This window comes from Seriola lalandi, unplaced genomic scaffold (assembly GCF_002814215.2).
Source record: "Seriola lalandi dorsalis isolate HSWRI2012SDOR001 ecotype SW California unplaced genomic scaffold, Sedor1 jcf7180002054663, whole genome shotgun sequence".
NCBI lineage: Eukaryota > Metazoa > Chordata > Actinopteri > Carangiformes > Carangidae > Seriola > Seriola lalandi.
In genome coordinates this window covers 15,757-34,473 of record NW_019525216.1, presented here as the reverse complement: position 1 = coordinate 34,473, position 18,717 = coordinate 15,757, and the positions used below count along the sequence as shown (strand labels likewise).

At 41.1% G+C, this 18,717-nt stretch overlaps 1 protein-coding gene across 1 annotated transcript; it reads right to left on the bottom strand.

Moving 5' to 3' along the window:
* Window positions 1–4,565: 4,565 nt before the first annotated feature.
* ccdc149a (coiled-coil domain containing 149a) lies at window positions 4,566–18,669 on the bottom strand. Its single transcript, XM_023421071.2, has 12 exons — window positions 18,513–18,669; window positions 16,903–17,064; window positions 16,734–16,772; window positions 15,572–15,679; window positions 15,314–15,430; window positions 14,116–14,288; window positions 13,683–13,755; window positions 13,402–13,486; window positions 12,548–12,692; window positions 12,240–12,316; window positions 7,649–7,753; window positions 4,566–5,785 (listed from the first exon to the last, which is right to left on the bottom strand). The coding sequence occupies exons 1-12, from the start codon at window positions 18,561–18,563 to the stop codon at window positions 5,244–5,246; spliced, it is 1,677 nt and encodes a 558-aa protein (XP_023276839.1). The 5' UTR covers window positions 18,564–18,669; the 3' UTR covers window positions 4,566–5,243.
* Between the last annotated feature and the right edge of the window lie 48 nt (window positions 18,670–18,717).

The following is an 18,717-nucleotide window of genomic DNA, read 5'->3' as shown; positions in this document are numbered from 1 at the left end:
TTTGCAAAAGGCATTTATTTTGAAAATTATAACCTGGGGACTTGATGTGGGTTTTAATATCAGACAGTAAGTAGGTAAGTTCTGCCTGAAGATGTGCAAAGTCAGCAAAATAATATGGTGTTTTTAGTATTATTATACTGCTCACAGTTATTTCAGTCACACACTGCTTATAAGTGTTGGGAATGGACACTCATGCGGTGTTGTTTGTTAAATAAAGCCGAGCATCACACTGTCTTTGGGTCAGCCTGAGATCTACGGAAACATCCTTTATAACCAGGGCGAGTCAGATGGTCAAACACAGAGGACGACACAGGCAACAAAACTGCCTGTTAGTGGAGTGAAAAGGTCGAGCTCATGGGAAAATAGTCCTGTGGTAAAGCTTCTGACAAACCGCACAACTGAGAATGCTGTGACTGCTATCTTGAAATCACGTGGCTAATGACACATTATGTTGGTGAACAAGTACTGTAGCATAATTTGAGAGGAAATGTTTAGCTACAATGAACTATGAGACTCTTGAACTTTGATGAAATACCAAAGCGGCTTGCCTTCCTGAATAAATCTTTTCATTAATATCTACTTCTGTGTTCCTTTTTTGCTTTGCAACAGCTGCGCAAGATTACAGAATGAAGGGAACACTGCTTGGGAAAAGAAAACACTTGTTCAATATTTTGCTGGTGTGTTTAAGTTACCAAAAATCCTGGAAAGTAGTTCAACCAGTGTTTTTTCAAGTTCAAATCTAAATGTAAAAAAGTTAATGTCAAAATATTGATTGTTTTCTTCTGAAATTTCCAAAATGCTGTGAAAATGTAATGAAGATAATTGAAGACCACCTCATTATACCAACAAGTTTGGTCCAACCCTCAATTCCCCCGCTGGTCGGGGACAGTGGCATGTTCTGCCAGTGCCCCATCACTGGTATCACATCACTAGGTCCCGTCGGCTCTTATCACACTGCACCACCATCTTCTATCTTAATAGAGATCTGACTGTATGCCGTGGCTACGTGCTGACCCCAGGTGTGGCCTTTCTGCTTATCTTCTGTCCGCAAGCTCTCGCTCCTCCAACATCCTGCGACTTTGCTTGCCTTGCTTCCCAGCAGGGCCTTGGGAGCCATGTTGTTGTTGTTGTTGTTGTTGTTGTTGTTGTTGTGGTTGCAGCAGTTTCAGTTTTGCCTCCAGGAAATGTGGAAACTACTGAGGGAGGTCAGAGGGGACGAAGAACCACAAGCAGCAGGCAGTATTCTGTGATCACGTAAACTTCTATATGAACATGAGGGCTGATAGCAGTCCCAGTTTATTTACAGTACACTTTTTGCTGAGACTTAAGTGATCAGGACAATACTGTCTGTCCGGTAAATATCAGGCCAAAGCTAGCAGCTAGTTAGCTTATGTTAGCATAAAAACTGGAAACAAAACTGGCTGTAGCTTCATATTTAGCCAACAGATTGGAGAGTGATTCTCGGCAAGTAAGTGTAAATAAGACAAACAAAATTAATCGACAACCTAAACCTTTCAAGAGATGCCAAGCCCATGTGGGAGAACAATATCACCTGGTGTTGTCTACCCTAACACTAAATGGCCAATACAAAGTGGAGTAGAGTTTTAGGCTGACACACTTTACCTATCTTCAACTGACTATACTATATAATACTAATTTGGCAGCCGAAGGGATGAGAAAATGCACACAGGAACTGCAGACACCGAATGCACATCAAAGTGCAAACCAAGCAAATGATGCAGTCATGCGTATCGTATGTATGATATATTAGAACTATTAACTGCACATGAAATGAGCAGGAAAAGGTGACTGACATATTTTGCCCGTTCTTTTCTTTCCTCTATTATCTCAGATAATAACAGCCTTGTCAGCAACAGAGCAGAAAGTTACACTGCTCGAAACACAGCACCTGGGGAGCAAACCTGCAGGGCTCGGCGAATTCGAGTGTCTATGAAGCACCACATGATAAAACTCAGGTAAGCGTAAAAAAGCAAGGTGAGTGAATGAAGCATGGATCACAAGGGCATTGACCATCACTGGAAGGGGCATCTGGTTGGTATAGTAATTAACCCTGCTGAGTGGTTGGCCTGGAAACTGCTGGCTCCAAATGCCCCTGTCCACCCCCATCCCTCAAACCTTTGGAGGACCCAGATATGATGGGGTGTCAAACCCTCCTCCATCCTGCAGCCCCCTGGCTCCCTGGTCACACTTATTAGAGCTGGTGCGCATTGCTGTGACCCTGCTGGTCTTTCTCACTACCCAGACTCCGGGGTGGGATAAGTGGGGGGCTTGGGATCAGAACAAAGCAAGTTGATACTGTGATAAGATTAGCGGTATATATGATATGGTACAACCCATCTCAAAATCTAAAGCATGAAAGGGTAGCAGCTTAGCACAAAGCTACAAAAATCACAAGACAGGCATGCACACACATACAAATGATTCCTCCTTTGAGCTCTCTCTCAGGCACAAGTATAGAGAGGCAAACACACCTGAGTGATTTCAGCAGCGTGGGGCCAATCGGAGCATTTTGCAATGCACATTTTTTACTTGCCCTCTATTGGGGGATGTTACTGTCACAGATAAGGGGCTAAGATTAGTTTCTGGCATGGGCTACTTGCTGGTACCATAGCTTCATTTTTATCAGCAGTGGTGATGATTGGCTACAACAGCTCTCAGCAATCCTTTTTTTCCCTCCTGGAGAAGGAGCCCGAATCTATCAGCTGTGTGACACGACCAGATACTGACCAGTCAGATCCTGACGGGAAGCCGTCGGAGAAGCAACGTCTCTGATGAATCTTAAGCAAGTACCAGCACCTAATGCTCTTCCTGTTCTTTAAATGCCTTACTTTACATGAATTCCAGCTAAGATTTGTGGTTTCTGGTAATAACGTCGTCCACATATGATATATTGTGGATTTTTTAAACATAAAATATATTAAAAAAGATTTTGTATATGGATTTCCTCAAACATATCTGTGGCATTTCTGTTCTGCAACTTATTACTTATTGTCTGACATATACACCGATACTGATAGATTTGTCATTAGCAAACATTGCTCAGTATATGGGATGATAACAGTCTAATTTCTGGTCATCATTAAATCATTTGTAGTCACAACTATTTTTCAAAACCTGCTGAAATGTTTCACTGCAACCTTTTTTAGGTTATAATGATAATCAAGTTGCAGTTGAAAAGTGACATAGTGAAAAAGCCTTGCAGGGAATGATTAAAGTGATAGCTAATGGTTAAGGAACTAAAGGCAGGACACACAATAAATATTGTCAGCTTCAATTTATGTCACAGAAATGTCTAACTTGCCCAAAAGAGCTGCCAATAGGGCTGAAATCTCCCACAGTCGCATCCTCCCTGAATCAGACTATGAATCTCACTACTGGGTTTTTTCTGATAGATACGCACAGCTCACTAATTTTGCATTCATATGCATGAAAAATAAAAAAATCTGGTAAATGACTTTATGAGGAACCCACTGGTATCATCTCCCAATTCAGCTCAGATTCCATCTGGTTTATAAACTTAACAAACTCCTTGGAAAAAAAAAAAGGCTCGCTGCCGTGTGCCAAATCAGCTGCCTGGCACACGGCCGACACTGGGTACACACCACGGCTCCCTAGCTCGAATTCTGTCTCTCTCCTCGCCTCTATTTTGTGTCAGAGATTAAAAATAGCAAGTGGCCTTCTGCAGAATAAGCAGTTCATGGATTCTGGCTTTGACGCTGCGTCTGCCTGGAGAGGCCAGCTGTCACCTGCATGCAGGAAGAGTAGGCCTCACCACTGATTCTCAATACACAGTGGGCTCTGGACTTTGGCTGGAAGACAAAACGGGTGTGTCTGTGCATCCATTTTACAGAGCTGGAAAACTTCTGGTCTTTATAACTTTGGTTTTTTTAAGTTACACAACCAAACTGCAGTGCTTCTTGAGTATGCGTTAGCATTTTAAGATGAGTTTGAATATTCCTATGACAACTCGCTGTAGATTTGTGATGCTGGAACAATGCTCTCCCAAGGCTGGAAGGAAGAGAATCAAGTTAAGCTGCTCTAATCTGTAAAACAATCAAAAGACCGAGGCTGCTGCATTTAGAATTAATGAGAGACCAACCTTGTGAACACTTAGAAATTAGTCAGAGTGATTTTCTGCGGATTTGGCCTCATTTTCTGGTTCAGAACATTACCATCAAACAACCCACATTTGAGTCTGAAAGCTCAAACAAATATTACACCCAGTTCACAGAGTCAGCTTCTGTGACAGAGGTGAAGTTTCGATCAGATAAAACTCCTACTTGTGTGGTTTCTAGCTTAAGGAGGGGGCTGATACAAACATCAGTCAAACTTTCAATGTCAGTAGACCAGTGGTTCCCAACCTTTTTGGTCAGATATATCCCTGTATTGACCACTGCTGGTCATACTCCAAATCTTTGAATTGATATTATCATTCACTGCACTAGACAAATCAGATATTTTTTTTGTTTTTAAGCTACATTACTTACTACAGTTGCATCAGTTCGATTACGCTTGCTGGAAAGAAAAATAACAATAAACAATACTGCAGGTTTATGCATTTATATTTATAAATATCATTAAATATTTCCACATATAAGGCACATGTAGTCTCATCTGAATATCAACGTCTGAGGCAAAATAAAAACTGAATGATTGGTAAGATTCACTCGTACAGATGAATAGACATCAATAGAATCTCTTATATCAATATTATTCATTTACACAACTACAACACATTCATTACAAGTTTTGGTGAGCCAATTTGGATCCCCCATGAGAGAAATGCAGCGCTCAACACTTATTGGCATCCCTTAGGAAGAGTAAAAGAAGCAAACAATTGGGATTATCTTATCGCAGGGGAAAAGAAGGAGGGAATATGGGGACCTGGAGTTGAGGCTGCCATATTTGTTATTTTCAAAGCTACATTCTTCCTGTAGGGCATGAAGTTTGCAACTCCATTGATTCCAAGATTGTCTGTTCCTGCGCAGTAACAAGCCTGTCTAGATACAAATGCACCTCCGGCTCTGTCAACGGTGGATGAAAAGTGAAAGTGTGAAAGTGTTTTCTCTGTGTTTTATTGACTAAAACAGAGCTGTCAGGCGGAACAGAGAGCTGGTGAGCGGTGGCTACGTTGTGAGAATGCAACTAGGGATGATTAATGCAATCATCAATAAGGACGACACGGATAAGGATTTAAATAAACTTCTTTCTGTGACTTAACATCATGCCAGGTTGTCACTATGACAGGTGTCACTCTGCGCTCTCTCCCCTGTACTTGACACCCCTGTGCCCTGGTTCTCTGGAATTGACATAGAGACTTCTACATGTTCAGGTACATTATTAGACTCATTGTCCTGGGTTTTGCATGACTGATGACCCACCTCTGAATGATCGACAGAGACTTGTTTAATTGGAAGCCATGGAAGGTCTGATTCAGTGGGCAGCACATCCAACGCCAAGGCCGCCTCTTCTCCTTCCTCCACCGTGGAACCTAGTTCTTCATCTTCAACCCCTTCTACCTCATGCCCTGCCTCTTCCACCGGACTTCGCCCATCCTCCAGCTCTAAGGTGGCTCCATCTTCAGTCAGGGTCACTATTTCTCCCCCTCTCCTGTCAATCCCATTCGTATCCACCCCTGCTAGAGGCTCCAGACTGTTGAGCAGCGCAGGTGTGTCTTCCCTGCTGACGCCATCTGTGCCGAGGTCGCTGCCAGCCGTGTGGCATTCCCACGGTGATTCATGTGAGCTCCTGTCGTCTGACACAACTGGGAGATAGGAGATGAGACAACTGGTCATTTTAATTGCTCCCTTGATCTGTGGTCGCCAGAAAACAAGTACTTTTTGCTCTATTGTGTTCCTCTAAATATAAGACTCTGCTTTTTGTTAGCTTGCAACATTAGCGTGACCTCCTACCAAAAAACAAATGTGTGTTTTGCAATTTACATTAGCTTGTAACAACACCAACAATAATATCTTGTATCAAAAATATGGTGATTATGTTTCTGATTAACTGTTTCAATCATTCAGTTCATCAGAAACATCATAAAACTTTGAAAAATGCACATCAGTTTCCCAGAGCATTAGCTGACATATTCAAATTTATGATTGATGAACAATCGTCAAAAACTCAAATGCATTTAATTAACAATATTATCAAGGCAAATCTTTGGAATTTTTTGATGATTAATGCTAAAATTTGGTAAAACAATAAACTGATGATCAAAATTGTTGTGATTAATTTTCTGAATGGCAGAGTTTTTAGAGTTTATAATGTATTTTAAAACTGAATATTAAAAACAATTAAAAACAGCCAGTAACAATTTGGTAAATATTAACAGCAATAGAAATTTAGATTTCCACGTCTTCTTTGATTATAAAGCAGGTCTAAGTTCTGTATTGACACTATGAAACTATTAAAACACTCACACAGACACACACACAGCCTGTATTCAGAAACGAACTTTCAGGACTTCTGTAACTTTGTGATGTCACAACAAAGCAGCCCATCTTCTGACTGGCTCACTGACCTGTTGTTACTAGAGCTGAGAGTTGCTTAAAACCACAAATATATCTTCTTATGGCTCACACCTCAAACGTGTAAAATATAGGACATTACATGTTACATTTAACATTGCAGTAACATACAGTAACATTACAGCAAGCAATCTTTGTCCTTATGACAGCTGACAGAGGAGGTGACAAGAATATACGTGTCTTAGACTGATGCACCAACAGGATGTCTAATTTAGCACATCTTTCTTTTTGCTCGCTCTGTTTTCTATTGATGGTGGTGATAGCCTAAGATTGTAATATATAAGCAGCAAGAAAAATGCTGTTACAAGGAGCTTAGTACAAAAAGCCCTTTGCCTGTTGATTCTCAGGGCAATGTGCTGCGTCTACCATTTCATCATTCATGTTGTCTTTTCAAAATGCAGAAGGAAACATAAGAAAAACTTTCCTCTTTTGGGGCTATACCTCTGTGTCAATGTAGAAAGTTATTTCAATTACTTATGTGACTCAAGTGCTTCCATGGCAACAGGCTAAATATAGCAGCAGTGCCCCAGACAACGGGACGCAAGACAAGTGTGACGCCCCGCATCTCAGCAACAGCAACAGCTTAGTTCTGCTTCTTTCTGCCAAAATATGCTCTCACTTTGGTGATTACTGACCCATATTTGTGGATGTGCAGGGAGAAAGGTTAAAGACTGCACACAGAGTCCCAGCCACCTTTTCCCACACACACACACACACACACACACACACACACACACACACACACACACACGCGCAAAAACATGCAGGAAGAAAGCAACATTACTTGAACTGGCATCCATATTTATGCCCCCCCACCCACCCCTCATCCCCTTTCAAAGAGAAGATGGCAGAAGTTTCTGAATGTCAGCGGGCGAGAATTTGCTTCACATTTCCAAAATGCCATGGCATTTGGGCAGCTTGCACCAATGAGAAGCAGAGAGGAGTGGAGGCGGGAAGGGAAAGGACTTGGGTTAAACATGGAAGAAAGCAAGGAGCGTTTAGCACTTAGTGGCTAATTACAGTGTTTATGCCGTTAGCGGTGGGTGCTCTTATCAATGGGAGGAGAAGCCAGCTACACACAATTACACACTCACCTTTGGGTGGCTGCACTCTGGGCTGCATGTTTGGCTGTGATGTGGCACGTGTTGGATGAAGCTGTGGTTGAAGGTTTTCATTCAGTGCGATACTGTCTCGTGTCCCTGTAAGACCACCGCCACGGAAAATACAGTCGCCATTACTTTCACTTCCAAATGACAATAAAAAGACAAAGTGACATGAAGACTCATCCAAGCACAAGTATGATGCTGCAACGTGGGTGCTTTCACATAGCATACAAACGCATGTATGCATTGCAGTGCTTACAGGAAGTGGCTTCAGTTCCCTGTCATCTGTCTTCATTAGTGATAGCTGCGTGCCTCTTAGGCTGACACCATATGCTACTCATAGGAGACTGTGCACTACCAACCAGACACCACAAATACACACACAAAACTCTACGCACAGAAGCATGTAAATCTGTAAGCGTGCACATCAGCATTTGCCTCAGAGAAACCCTGTGAATAGGCACAACCCGGCCTGTTTCTCTGACCATCCAAGTGTGAGGCACAAAAACAAACAGAAGAATGAGAAAATGGATGACTGGGTGACACGATGCGTGAGAATCATGAATGGTGAACGGAGACCATATTGTTATGAATGCAATCCATACTGTTATGGATGCTCAGTGTTTACACTGACGTGGGAACAGTGAATGAGGAAGCAGGGTGGGGGCTGTTTGGATTCGGAGGCTTCTACAAATAGAGAAGCAACAAAGTCGTTGGTTGTCTGAACAGTTCCTTTTGTTCTTCTACAGAGACTATGATTTCAATCGTCATGTTTTTAAAATGAACCCTGTTCAGGTTTTTTTAGCAGCACAGCTCTGGGGATGACAATCTCTGTCTGTCAGTCCACCACTTTAGTCCAGACTGAAATATCTCAACAATATGATGGATTGCCGTGAAACTTTCTACAGACATTCATGGCCCCAAGAGGATGAATTCTAAAGACTTTGACGTTCCCTGGACTTTTCCTCTAGCGCAACCATGAGGTTGACATTTGTGATTTTGACTGAAATGTCTTAGCCTCTAATGGATGGATTGCCATGAAATTTGGCAAAACATTCATGCATACTCTCAGGATGAATTATGATTTGCTGATCCTGGGTCAAAATTTCAATAAGTTCTTTGGTTTATGATCAGATACCTGCAAATTAATGGCATTTGCCCAAGTCTCAGCTGTATTAGAGATTAAATTCACCATCTTTGTTTAAGCATTATGTTAAACATCACCATGTTAGCACTGTGAGCATGCTAGTGTGCTGACATTAGCATTTAGCTAGTCTCACAGAGCTGACACCATGGAGGTCTTGTTTTTCCTAAACTCACCCTTCAATGATAAAATGACAGAAAACTGACTGAAAATTCAGTAAAATCCAATGAATGAAATCTGAAAAATCAAGGTGTTGCATGACATTACTGAAAATAAAGCCATTAAGCAGTTGTACTCCTTGACTTGCAACACTGCCCACAACGACTTAATACAACCAGATATCTATCAGTTGCATCAACTGTAAAGAAAAATCTCTACACAAGTGATTGTGAAATGGCATTGACATGTCTGTGATGTGATGTTCATGATATAATCGATATAATGAAATTGCCTTACCCAAACTCTGACTTTGCCCTGAGCTGTATTTGTTTTTGAAGCAAATGCCAGATTCTTTGATGTTGTAGTATCGTGCTACAGCTGTCTAAAGACAAAAGAGTCCAGAGGCAAGTATTCCTTTCATTAAGCTCAGATAATTGGCCTGAAGCGTTAAGCTTAGGCCACTGCATCTGAGCCCAGTTTTTAAGTTTTGAGAGAGGGACCTAAGGGGAGTTCTACAGACTGCCTTTTAAAGCCAATAATAAGGCGGTGCTGGTTATTAGGTATGCAGAGCAAGGCCCAGGCTCAGCATAGCAGTGTAATTCCTAGAGGCTGACAGTACAGCAGGCAGGAAGCACCAGTGACTTGACCAGTCATTTAACCACCTCACAACCCTTTCACACACATACAACATACTGTATATGCGTATACACCCATCCTGCAAAGATGACAGACCTTTCTGCTCGACATGACACCCCAACATATCAGATCATAAACTGTACATCACAAACATGGAGACAAAAAGATGAGACCGGAAAAAGTCTGTCACTGAACCAAAACCGAGCTACACGGATGCGTTCAGTATCCACCTCTGTCCTTTCGATATCTGATACACTCTGTGCTACATTTCAGCTTGCATTCATTCAGCTTTGGGGGTGGGTTGGACTAGGGGGTGGATTGGAGGGATCTATCAATCACAACTTTATCTGACTCACTGCGTCAATGTGATTGTTATTGTTTTCCGCTCTCTCTCACCCGGAGAGACAATGTAGTCACCCCTAGTGTTCTCCGGGCCTCAGGTAGGCAGCCAAGGCCCCTTTATCCTATCCTGTTTGCCTTTAATATCCATCAGCCCAACTTCATATCACATCAAGGCCACAGACGCTCACATCTCTCTCGATATCTCTGTCTCCCTAACTGTGGTGGACAGCGTGGTCGTCAGGCACTCTGGGCCCTCGCCTACAAATTCCCTAATAACGGCACATTCCCCTAAATGTGTTTGTAATGTGGGCAATCATTTTCAGTAATGGATGCTTGTCAGTTTTATGGCAGTGAGAATGACAGTCTCATGACAGGGCACCTCCATCCAGCCGCAGCCCCTCCACCCTCTCGCTCTGGCTCATACACGACACAACATCTCCCTCCAGTGTGGACAAGAGGGAACTGTTTTCTTGGCGGATCCTGTCTCCTGGTTGAATTAGGAAGGAGAGTGTTCAATTTTTATATTTTAGTTTGGTTTCCCTGAGGATGGTGGGGGGGTTGTTTACAGGAGGGGAACAGTTGGCAGTCGTGTCTCTTAGCAAAATATGAAGGCTGTTACAGATACAGTGTACATCAAAGTATTTCTTTTACAGGCCCATACAAATGCACGAATGTGAGTGCAAAAAACAAAGTAGGTGTTGTATATGTAATTGTGATTTTGTATACTAATATTTGCATCATAGATTTTTATTGTGCCCCAATATTTAAAGGAGCATTTCTCCACTGTCTCACATACAAGAGATTTGACAGCATATTTCTCTGTTTATTTCTCCTCTCACTCGTTTGGTTTGGTTTGTCTACCATACCTAGACAAATAAGAAAACTTTCTGCTTATCAAAACCATTTTTTTTTTCTCTGACAGTCTGCAACAGATATCATTCTATTCTATGACAGCCTTCAATCTATTTGTATTTTGATTTTTGATTCAAATTCTTGCTGGTGAGAATCCGAATGCATTTTAAAATGTGCAAACAAAACAGTAGCGTGCTGCTTTAAAAAGGTCTCCCCTGCCCTTAAAACATTCCCAACCCCAATTTTAGAAAAATTATCTTTTTTTCCCTCTGGGCATAAAATTTAAGACAGATCCACTGGACCAAAAGAGCCAGTGTGAGATATTCAGGTAGCCTGGCTCATTCAGTGGTGTCATGAGCGAACACATGAGCGGGTGGTCAATGGAGTCGACACATTGCAAACGGTGGGCATGAGGTGACATGCTTTCTGGGCGTCTGCCCAGATTTGTCCTGGCATGACATAGCGGAGGGCATGGATGGGCTAAGTGGGGCAGAAGGAATACATACTCCCAATTCCCACAGATACACGGTAGGTCAAGCCTGAGACGCGGCGAAAGAGGAGAGAAAGACACACTGTTATGAACATAAAAACCTCATTAATGTATTTAGATTAAAAAGAGAAGAAGTGAAATACATGTACAACCAGCTGGCTGGCTACAACAATTAGATAAACCATCCTTGGGTTATTAATCACGAGCAACGTATTTGTATTTGTAAGTGTTAAAAAAACATTTTCTTCTACAATTTTTATAACAAAATATTAATTATAGAAAGGGACAGAAATTGTGGCACAGTTTACCATCAAATAATGCCAAGTTTGTTTTTTGTTTTTTTACATTTAGGGTATGCAAAATCTCTCTCTCTCACACACACACACACACACACACACACACACAGTTCTGTTTGCTAATGGTGTGGTATGATTGCAGGTTCTTCTTCTCTATGCAGGAATATTGAAAAAGAGTCTCTCTAAGAGTGCTTACACACAGAGATTGAGACTGATGCATTACTTATTTATCACCTTGACAGTCATTTCATTACAAACCACGGCTACAATTTTCTTTGATTTTGCTGTATTTCCATATTCTTGAAACCCAGTTTACTAGCTGGATTACAAAAATTAAAAAGTCTACATGATTGCAAGGTGATAGACGAGCATGATCATTTTATACACAAACCACAGTAATTTGTATCCATCACAAATTGCTGCATTGCTAAAATACAGCTCATTAAGAAAGCATGCACTGAAATGAATCACCAGTTGTTTGTTTCATACTTTCATACTGAACGACAGTAAAATTATTGTTATTACTCTGTAATTGTTTAATAACTGGATTGAGCTCAATGTTATATTGAATTATGGCGAGATCGTTTCAAGATTTCAATAAGGAGACTACAATGTGTTTTGTTTTTTTTGATGGAAGCTTTAACACTTGGACTTGAGACCCACCTGGAAGGCTCCACAGTCCTGAAACCTCCAAGGTCTTCAGCTTTCTTTCCAAATCTGCAACTCTGTTTCCGAGGATCCTGCAGACCAAGTAGAAAGGGTCAGGATCGCTTGGGACTGATGAATAGTGTGTGCGTGTTGAGTGTTTGCCTTGGAGGTGGAGGAGGATTCTTAGAACAGGTAGGCAAACATCGTAAGTGTGTATGGTTGTTGAATTCAAAGGCTGACCCTTATGAAACGGTGCTTTATGCAGTCGGCGGAGGAGCAGGTGAGGGTTCCTCCAACATCATTATCATGTGGCTTGTCAGTACCTGTTAGTGTGCCTCTGGTGCTGGATGACCAGATTCTTCTCATGGATGGTCTCCAGCAGAGCTGTGGCCAGGGACTTGAGGTCGGAGATGGACTGAGGTGTGGCTGGCAGGCTGCAGCCTTTCTCTTCCAGGAGCATCTCCTGGACTAAAACAGAGAGGGGAAAGAGTGGGCAGAAGAAAAATATGGGTGAAGCAGATAAAAGAAAGAGAGATGGGAAGGGAATGGAGGGAGAAGAGGAGTTATTTTTATTAGAAGCCAGAAAGCCAGTTTGAAGAAAACATGGCCTCACGCTATTGGATAATAACTTACAGTCTGCCAATAATGCACCAATAAAACTTTCACAAAATTTTTAAAAATACATAAAAGAAAGAACAGGGTGATATAGCAAGAGACGGGGAAAACAGCATGACAAGAGCAAGACAGAGAGTTAGAAACAGCTGTCTACTAGGTGACACTCCTAACTTTAACTCCAGAGCCCACTGTGCTGCTTCTGCCAGCAACTGTCAGTCATCATGGCAGGCTCATTTCCCTGCCAGTGGTGCTCTCTACCACTCAGAATACAATTAGTAACCCAGCTGGTGCCCGGGCGGTGGCTTGAAGGATCGGCAAAAAAAAAAGTTTCATTAAATAATGCAATGATTTACGGCTAGAAACAAAGGTGTTTTAAGACAGTGATTTGTTAAACTGACGGAAGAATCAGTTGCAGAGTTTATCTGATCAAAAACTAACCGACATGCTCTAAAACAGAGGTGATGGAAAACATTTTGTACAGTTTTCAGATCCTCTGCTCTGGCATCTATCTATGTTGAGTTGAAAGAGAATTCAAAGCGAGCGGAACCATTTGTGTTTTCACCTTGTTTGGCGGAGAGGACTCCAGTGAGGGGACTGTTGTTTGATTTCCCATATGTGCTGGAGTTTTTCCTCCTCTCAAGAGCTGTCTGTGGGGAGGGGAAAACGAAGAATAAAGCTGGCCCTGCCATGTTTGATGAACATTTTAAATAAAAGCAACCTCTTTTACTCTTAGTGCATATGCATGAGAATACAAATTTTAGTGATTTTTTCAGGATTCATAAGCCTAGAAAAAAAATAATTAAATTTTACTTTTACATTTTAATAGAGACGTGCCATCTGTACCTTGTACTTCATGATGTTTGATTTTAGCAGATTCACCTCCTCTTGCAGTTGGCTGAAACGCTCATGCAAATACCTACAGTAACAACGATTAAGATCAGAAGAGTCAAAACACATACGACATGATTGATGAGATGAGAATGCAGATTACATGCAAAACATAACAGATACTACTTGTTTTAAGATGAAGATCAAAGAATCATCAATATTTTGAATATGAAACATGGAAAACTGTTGAAAGATGAAAAAAAAAAACAGTTATGAAATTTCTATATAGTTTTATACTCTGGTTATGCTTTCACTCTGCAGCTCATAGAACACACATGGTTTCTCTAAAGCTGGAGAGATGGAGAACTACAAGGGGATCAGGCTTGAAATAATGAGACTAACGACAGTGGTTCTGTCTTCTACATATCTACCTCTGTGTCCCACTCACCTGTTTTCCATGCAGAGTGCGTCCACATCAATAATGCGAGCCTCGCGGTTGCCCAAGATGTGGTTGAGCTCCATGTTGAGTCGATCGGCCTTCTCCCTGAACACACTGCGCTCCGCCTTCACGTCCTGCAGCTCGTCTGTCAGAGCCTTCATGTTGTGCTCCATGTCCTCCATCTAGAAAAAGGCAATCAGGTAAAAAGTGCTTGTAAGAGAAGTCGTTGAAAGGTTTAGGTGACAGATGTTTCAAAGTTTTGTTTACATAAATAGAGTTTGCTGAGAGTGCACACGCTGTTTTCCGCATTCAGCAACTTAGAAGCTCCCAACTGTTTTCAACTGAGTGGCTCCACTAGAGCAGAGAGAAATCATGTGCCTTGCTCAAGTACACCTCAACAGCAGGTTTAAAGGAGGGGAAAGTATTGTTTCATCAATATAACACAATCCAATACCACACCACCACAGTCTCAAAAAAAGCAAACATTATGAGCCTCATAAAGGCAGTACGTACAGCACTGTGTTTGTAAGAGAAGAGAATGACCGTAGTGGTGGGGTTAGAGTATTTCCAACCGAGGAAAAAAGAGGAATGTCCCTGACGCACAACGCAGAATGTGAATGAACTGTATAATGAACTACTGAAGCTGCTTTTGTTTAAGAAATCTATGATGGATTTCTCTCTGTATCATTAGTCTCTTTTTGACCAAATAGTTCCAGGAACTACGGAGCCACAGGAACTTAATTCAGAAACCTAGGTAGAAAATAAAAAACTAAAAATCATTTTTTCACATTAGTCAAAATTAGTCCAGTAGTGGATTAAGAGACAACGGTAGCAATTCTGCAAGTCTGAGGAGTCGCAACATAGTCATTATAAGTCACGCTCTCTCTCTCTTTAACTTGCATCTTTTATTGTAGTCGGGAAGCTGACAACATAAATTTGTTCTTAATGTCAATAAACATTACGAGAAATCTCGTAATTCTCGTATTGATACTAGTGGCAGCCAGTCCTGGCTTATTATCTGTTTAAAACTGTTCACAAGTTATAGCAGTTATAGCAAGTTTAGGCTTGCACTGAAAATATGTGAATGTGACACAAAGTCATCAAGGTTTCATATGGTTTCCTTGGTTTTGGATGACAATTTTGTAAAAAAAATTAAATAAAAATTAAAAATAATAAAAAAAAGAGAGAGAGAGAGAAATGTATAAACCTGTAGTCCCGCTCTCTCTAGCTGGCGAACCAGATCCTCACGCTCATGGGCAGGGAAGTGGCGCACCCCCACCTCCTCATCTCCCAGCCTCTGTCGAGTAATGGTCATTCTTAGGAGCTGTAGAAATAAAAAGTGTTAAATTCACTGCCTCTCTCAAACACATTTATACAGGCACTAGACTAAGTGAGGGGTCAGGTGAATTGAGTGGTATTTAAACTGGATGTACGTTTATGTGTGTGGTGCCACCGGTAACCTCACCTTGTTATCCCCCTGGGCCTCCGCAAGCCTCTGAGTCAGCTCCTTCACCTCCTCAGCGAGCTGTTTCACTCGCTCCCTCGAGTCTCTCAACAGCTGAGCCAGGTTCACCTGAGGAGAAGAAACACGAACGGACAGAAAAGGAGGAAGATATAAACTACATGGTCAAAACACAGCTGGAGACAGGCCTCTGGATCCATCATAGAGAGTGTGCAAACACACCAAAAGAAAAAAAAAAAGACATTCAATCAGGCTAAATCTCTCTTCTTCAGCTCAGAGAAATAACATACACAGGAGCAACTGTTAACATGCAGGAACAATTGTGCTTCATCAAACACATTGAGCCCATAGGAGTAAATATATTTTCAGGATCAACAGAGTGCAAAGACAAAGATAGAGCATCAGACTGAGCAAAAATTACACCAAATTATTTCTTGGCAATGGCAGATTTCTCCCTTTTATTTATTACACTGAGAACAGTCACAACTCGCTTCACAACTTTCACAGATGGCACACTGAACATGTGAAATCTTAACAAAACGAATACAAAAATACAGTGCTTCACATAATAAATTGGCCGATATATATGCTATATGAAAACAGAATTCTAATCAATAATCACTATCAGAACCAGAAAACTCTCTCAGTCTATTCCTAAATTTCTACAACCAGTCACATTATTTACTGTGTACAAAAGCAAAGTAGTGTGCATGTCGGCATTATCCTTTTCATAACGCTGATGTTTACTTGTTGTTTGTCCTCTAAAAAGCAACAGTCCTTTTTCTAATTTTATTCCACAGTCAACTCTTCAACTGTGGTCATACAGGAGTCCTACAAGACAAATCCACCCCGACATTTCTCCTAACAAAAATGATGTGGTCAAGTGTGTGTCTTGAACCTTTGTGAGCAAGTATTTATTGTGAAATGTCATAAATGACTAGATGGAAAAGTCTACATGGAAAAGTTGACCTATTCGGTGTCACTAAGTCAGCATGTGATCTGTGTTTGTTTAGTATTATGAGGTTGTTTGTCCATTGTGATCCTGTATTTAATGTGGCCTCTGGTCACAGAACCACTTGATTTAAGCACACCATAGAATTTACACTGCAACATAACGAAGGCAAGTATTTTTAGCACTAATGCAAGTAAGAAAACAGCAACTTACTTGATTGCGTTTTTCTGGCGGCAAAGACGGATCACCATCCTGAAACATGAAGAGAATTATATGACTAGAATAAGCTTTATCATCAGATACAACTATATACAAAATATTTCATTATGCATCCATTTGTCTTTATCAGCTGGTTGAACATGGACAAATAAACATCACTCACAATGAGTTCCCTGTACTTCTTCTTGAGTCCCTGGTGACGCTCCCTCAGCTGGTTGGCCATCAGCTTGTACTGGTCTCTTTCCTGCTGACAGGTATCCAGCTCTTTAGACAGAATGAGCAGGGCCTCTTTCTTACTCTCCAGTTTACGTTTACACACCAGGAACTATCACACACCCCATACACAAGGACAGAACAGAGAGCAGAGATATTATCACTTACATTATAATGGATACGGTTAATTGTAGCTGTATGTGTTAATTTGGCTTTATAATTTCCTACAGTCTCTACTGTGAGATGGAAATGGTCAAATTACTTGACTGCACACATGACACCAACCCAGACCAGTTCCCCACAGGTGGAAAAACACATACTGGAACCAAGTGTTTAAAGTGCAGATAAGACACAGCAGAAGGGAGAGAGTAAACCTTGATAGCTGTCAGACCAGCTCATAACCAAATTAAACACTACCTGCTTTCACAGAGGTGAATATAGCAGTGTGTAGTAAAGTTTGTAGTATGGTTTGCACCTCAATCATGCTATTCCTTTATGTAAAGCTGCATCTAATGATTAATCTAATTGTAAATGAATCTGACAATTATATTCTCATTTTCTAAAATGTCAGAAAATAGAGAAAAAGTCATTACAGTTTTCAGAACCCCAAGGTCATGTCATCACATTGCTTGTTTTCTGTGACCAACAGTCCAAAACCTAAATATATTGAGTTTAATATGACTTAAAACAATGAAAGCAAACATTCTTTTGAAAAATTACCAAAGCAATCCGATTATGAAAGTAGTTGCCAACTAATTTCTGATCAACTAATCAATTCGACCCGTTTCAGCTCTACTGACTTGTTATGCTTTGTGATAGAGCCATAAAGCGTCATCCAAATTTAAGAAAGAACAGTTGTTTTCATCATTAGAATATCAGTCATGTCCTCCACTTACAGGGTGGAAGCTCCTTCTTATCCACAGTTGAATAAACAGTCCCTCAAAGCAGCAAGAATCTCTGAATATCTGATTTACTCATTCAGTTTTTCAATAATGATTCAAATATATTATCCCTACCTGACCAGGTATGGTGGGTCACTCAGCATTAATGTTTCTTGAATTTAGAGTGCAACTGATTACAGCAATTTAATTCATATTGAGAATCACAGCTGAGTTATCTAAAAGCTGTTTTCTTTTTTTCCATGAATGCATTTTGGCGGTAGGCTATATAATGCTTCATACAGTCAATTTATGGGCTTATTTACGTTTTAACCGCCAAATAATATATTTACAACTATTCATATGTTCATAGCAGTCGTATGTTAAGAAGTAAATGTGGTCCCACAGGTGGGTGATGTATCTGGTCTATATCACTATGTGTGTTTAAGAGGTGGGCAGGAGCGTTACTGGGGTCGGTTGCTATCGGCCTGACAGTGTAGCATGTTAGCTTAACCCATCCATAAGGAGCCTATGTAGCTAAAGACGGAAAAGTTGAGTTTGCTATGAGATGTTTAACAGCTCCTGTGTATTAAGCCAATAGACTCGTTCCATATGGAGCAGGGAAGCGTCCACAATAGCCCGTCTCTGCAGCAGCTTTTCACGGTATTCGGCGCTCACTTACCTCGCTGACGAGCCCCTGCCAGTCACTCTCACTCCTCTTAGAAGGCTGCATTATCCAAAATATTATACACAATGTCAAGATACAGGCTGCCTCTCAGCCTCTGTTCGAGCTGCCTCGCCTACACCTACTCCGTTTGTTTATCCTGCAACGTCACTTTTGGTGGCTCTTCTGTCAAGTCGCGCGCGATGAGATCAGAAAAAAATAA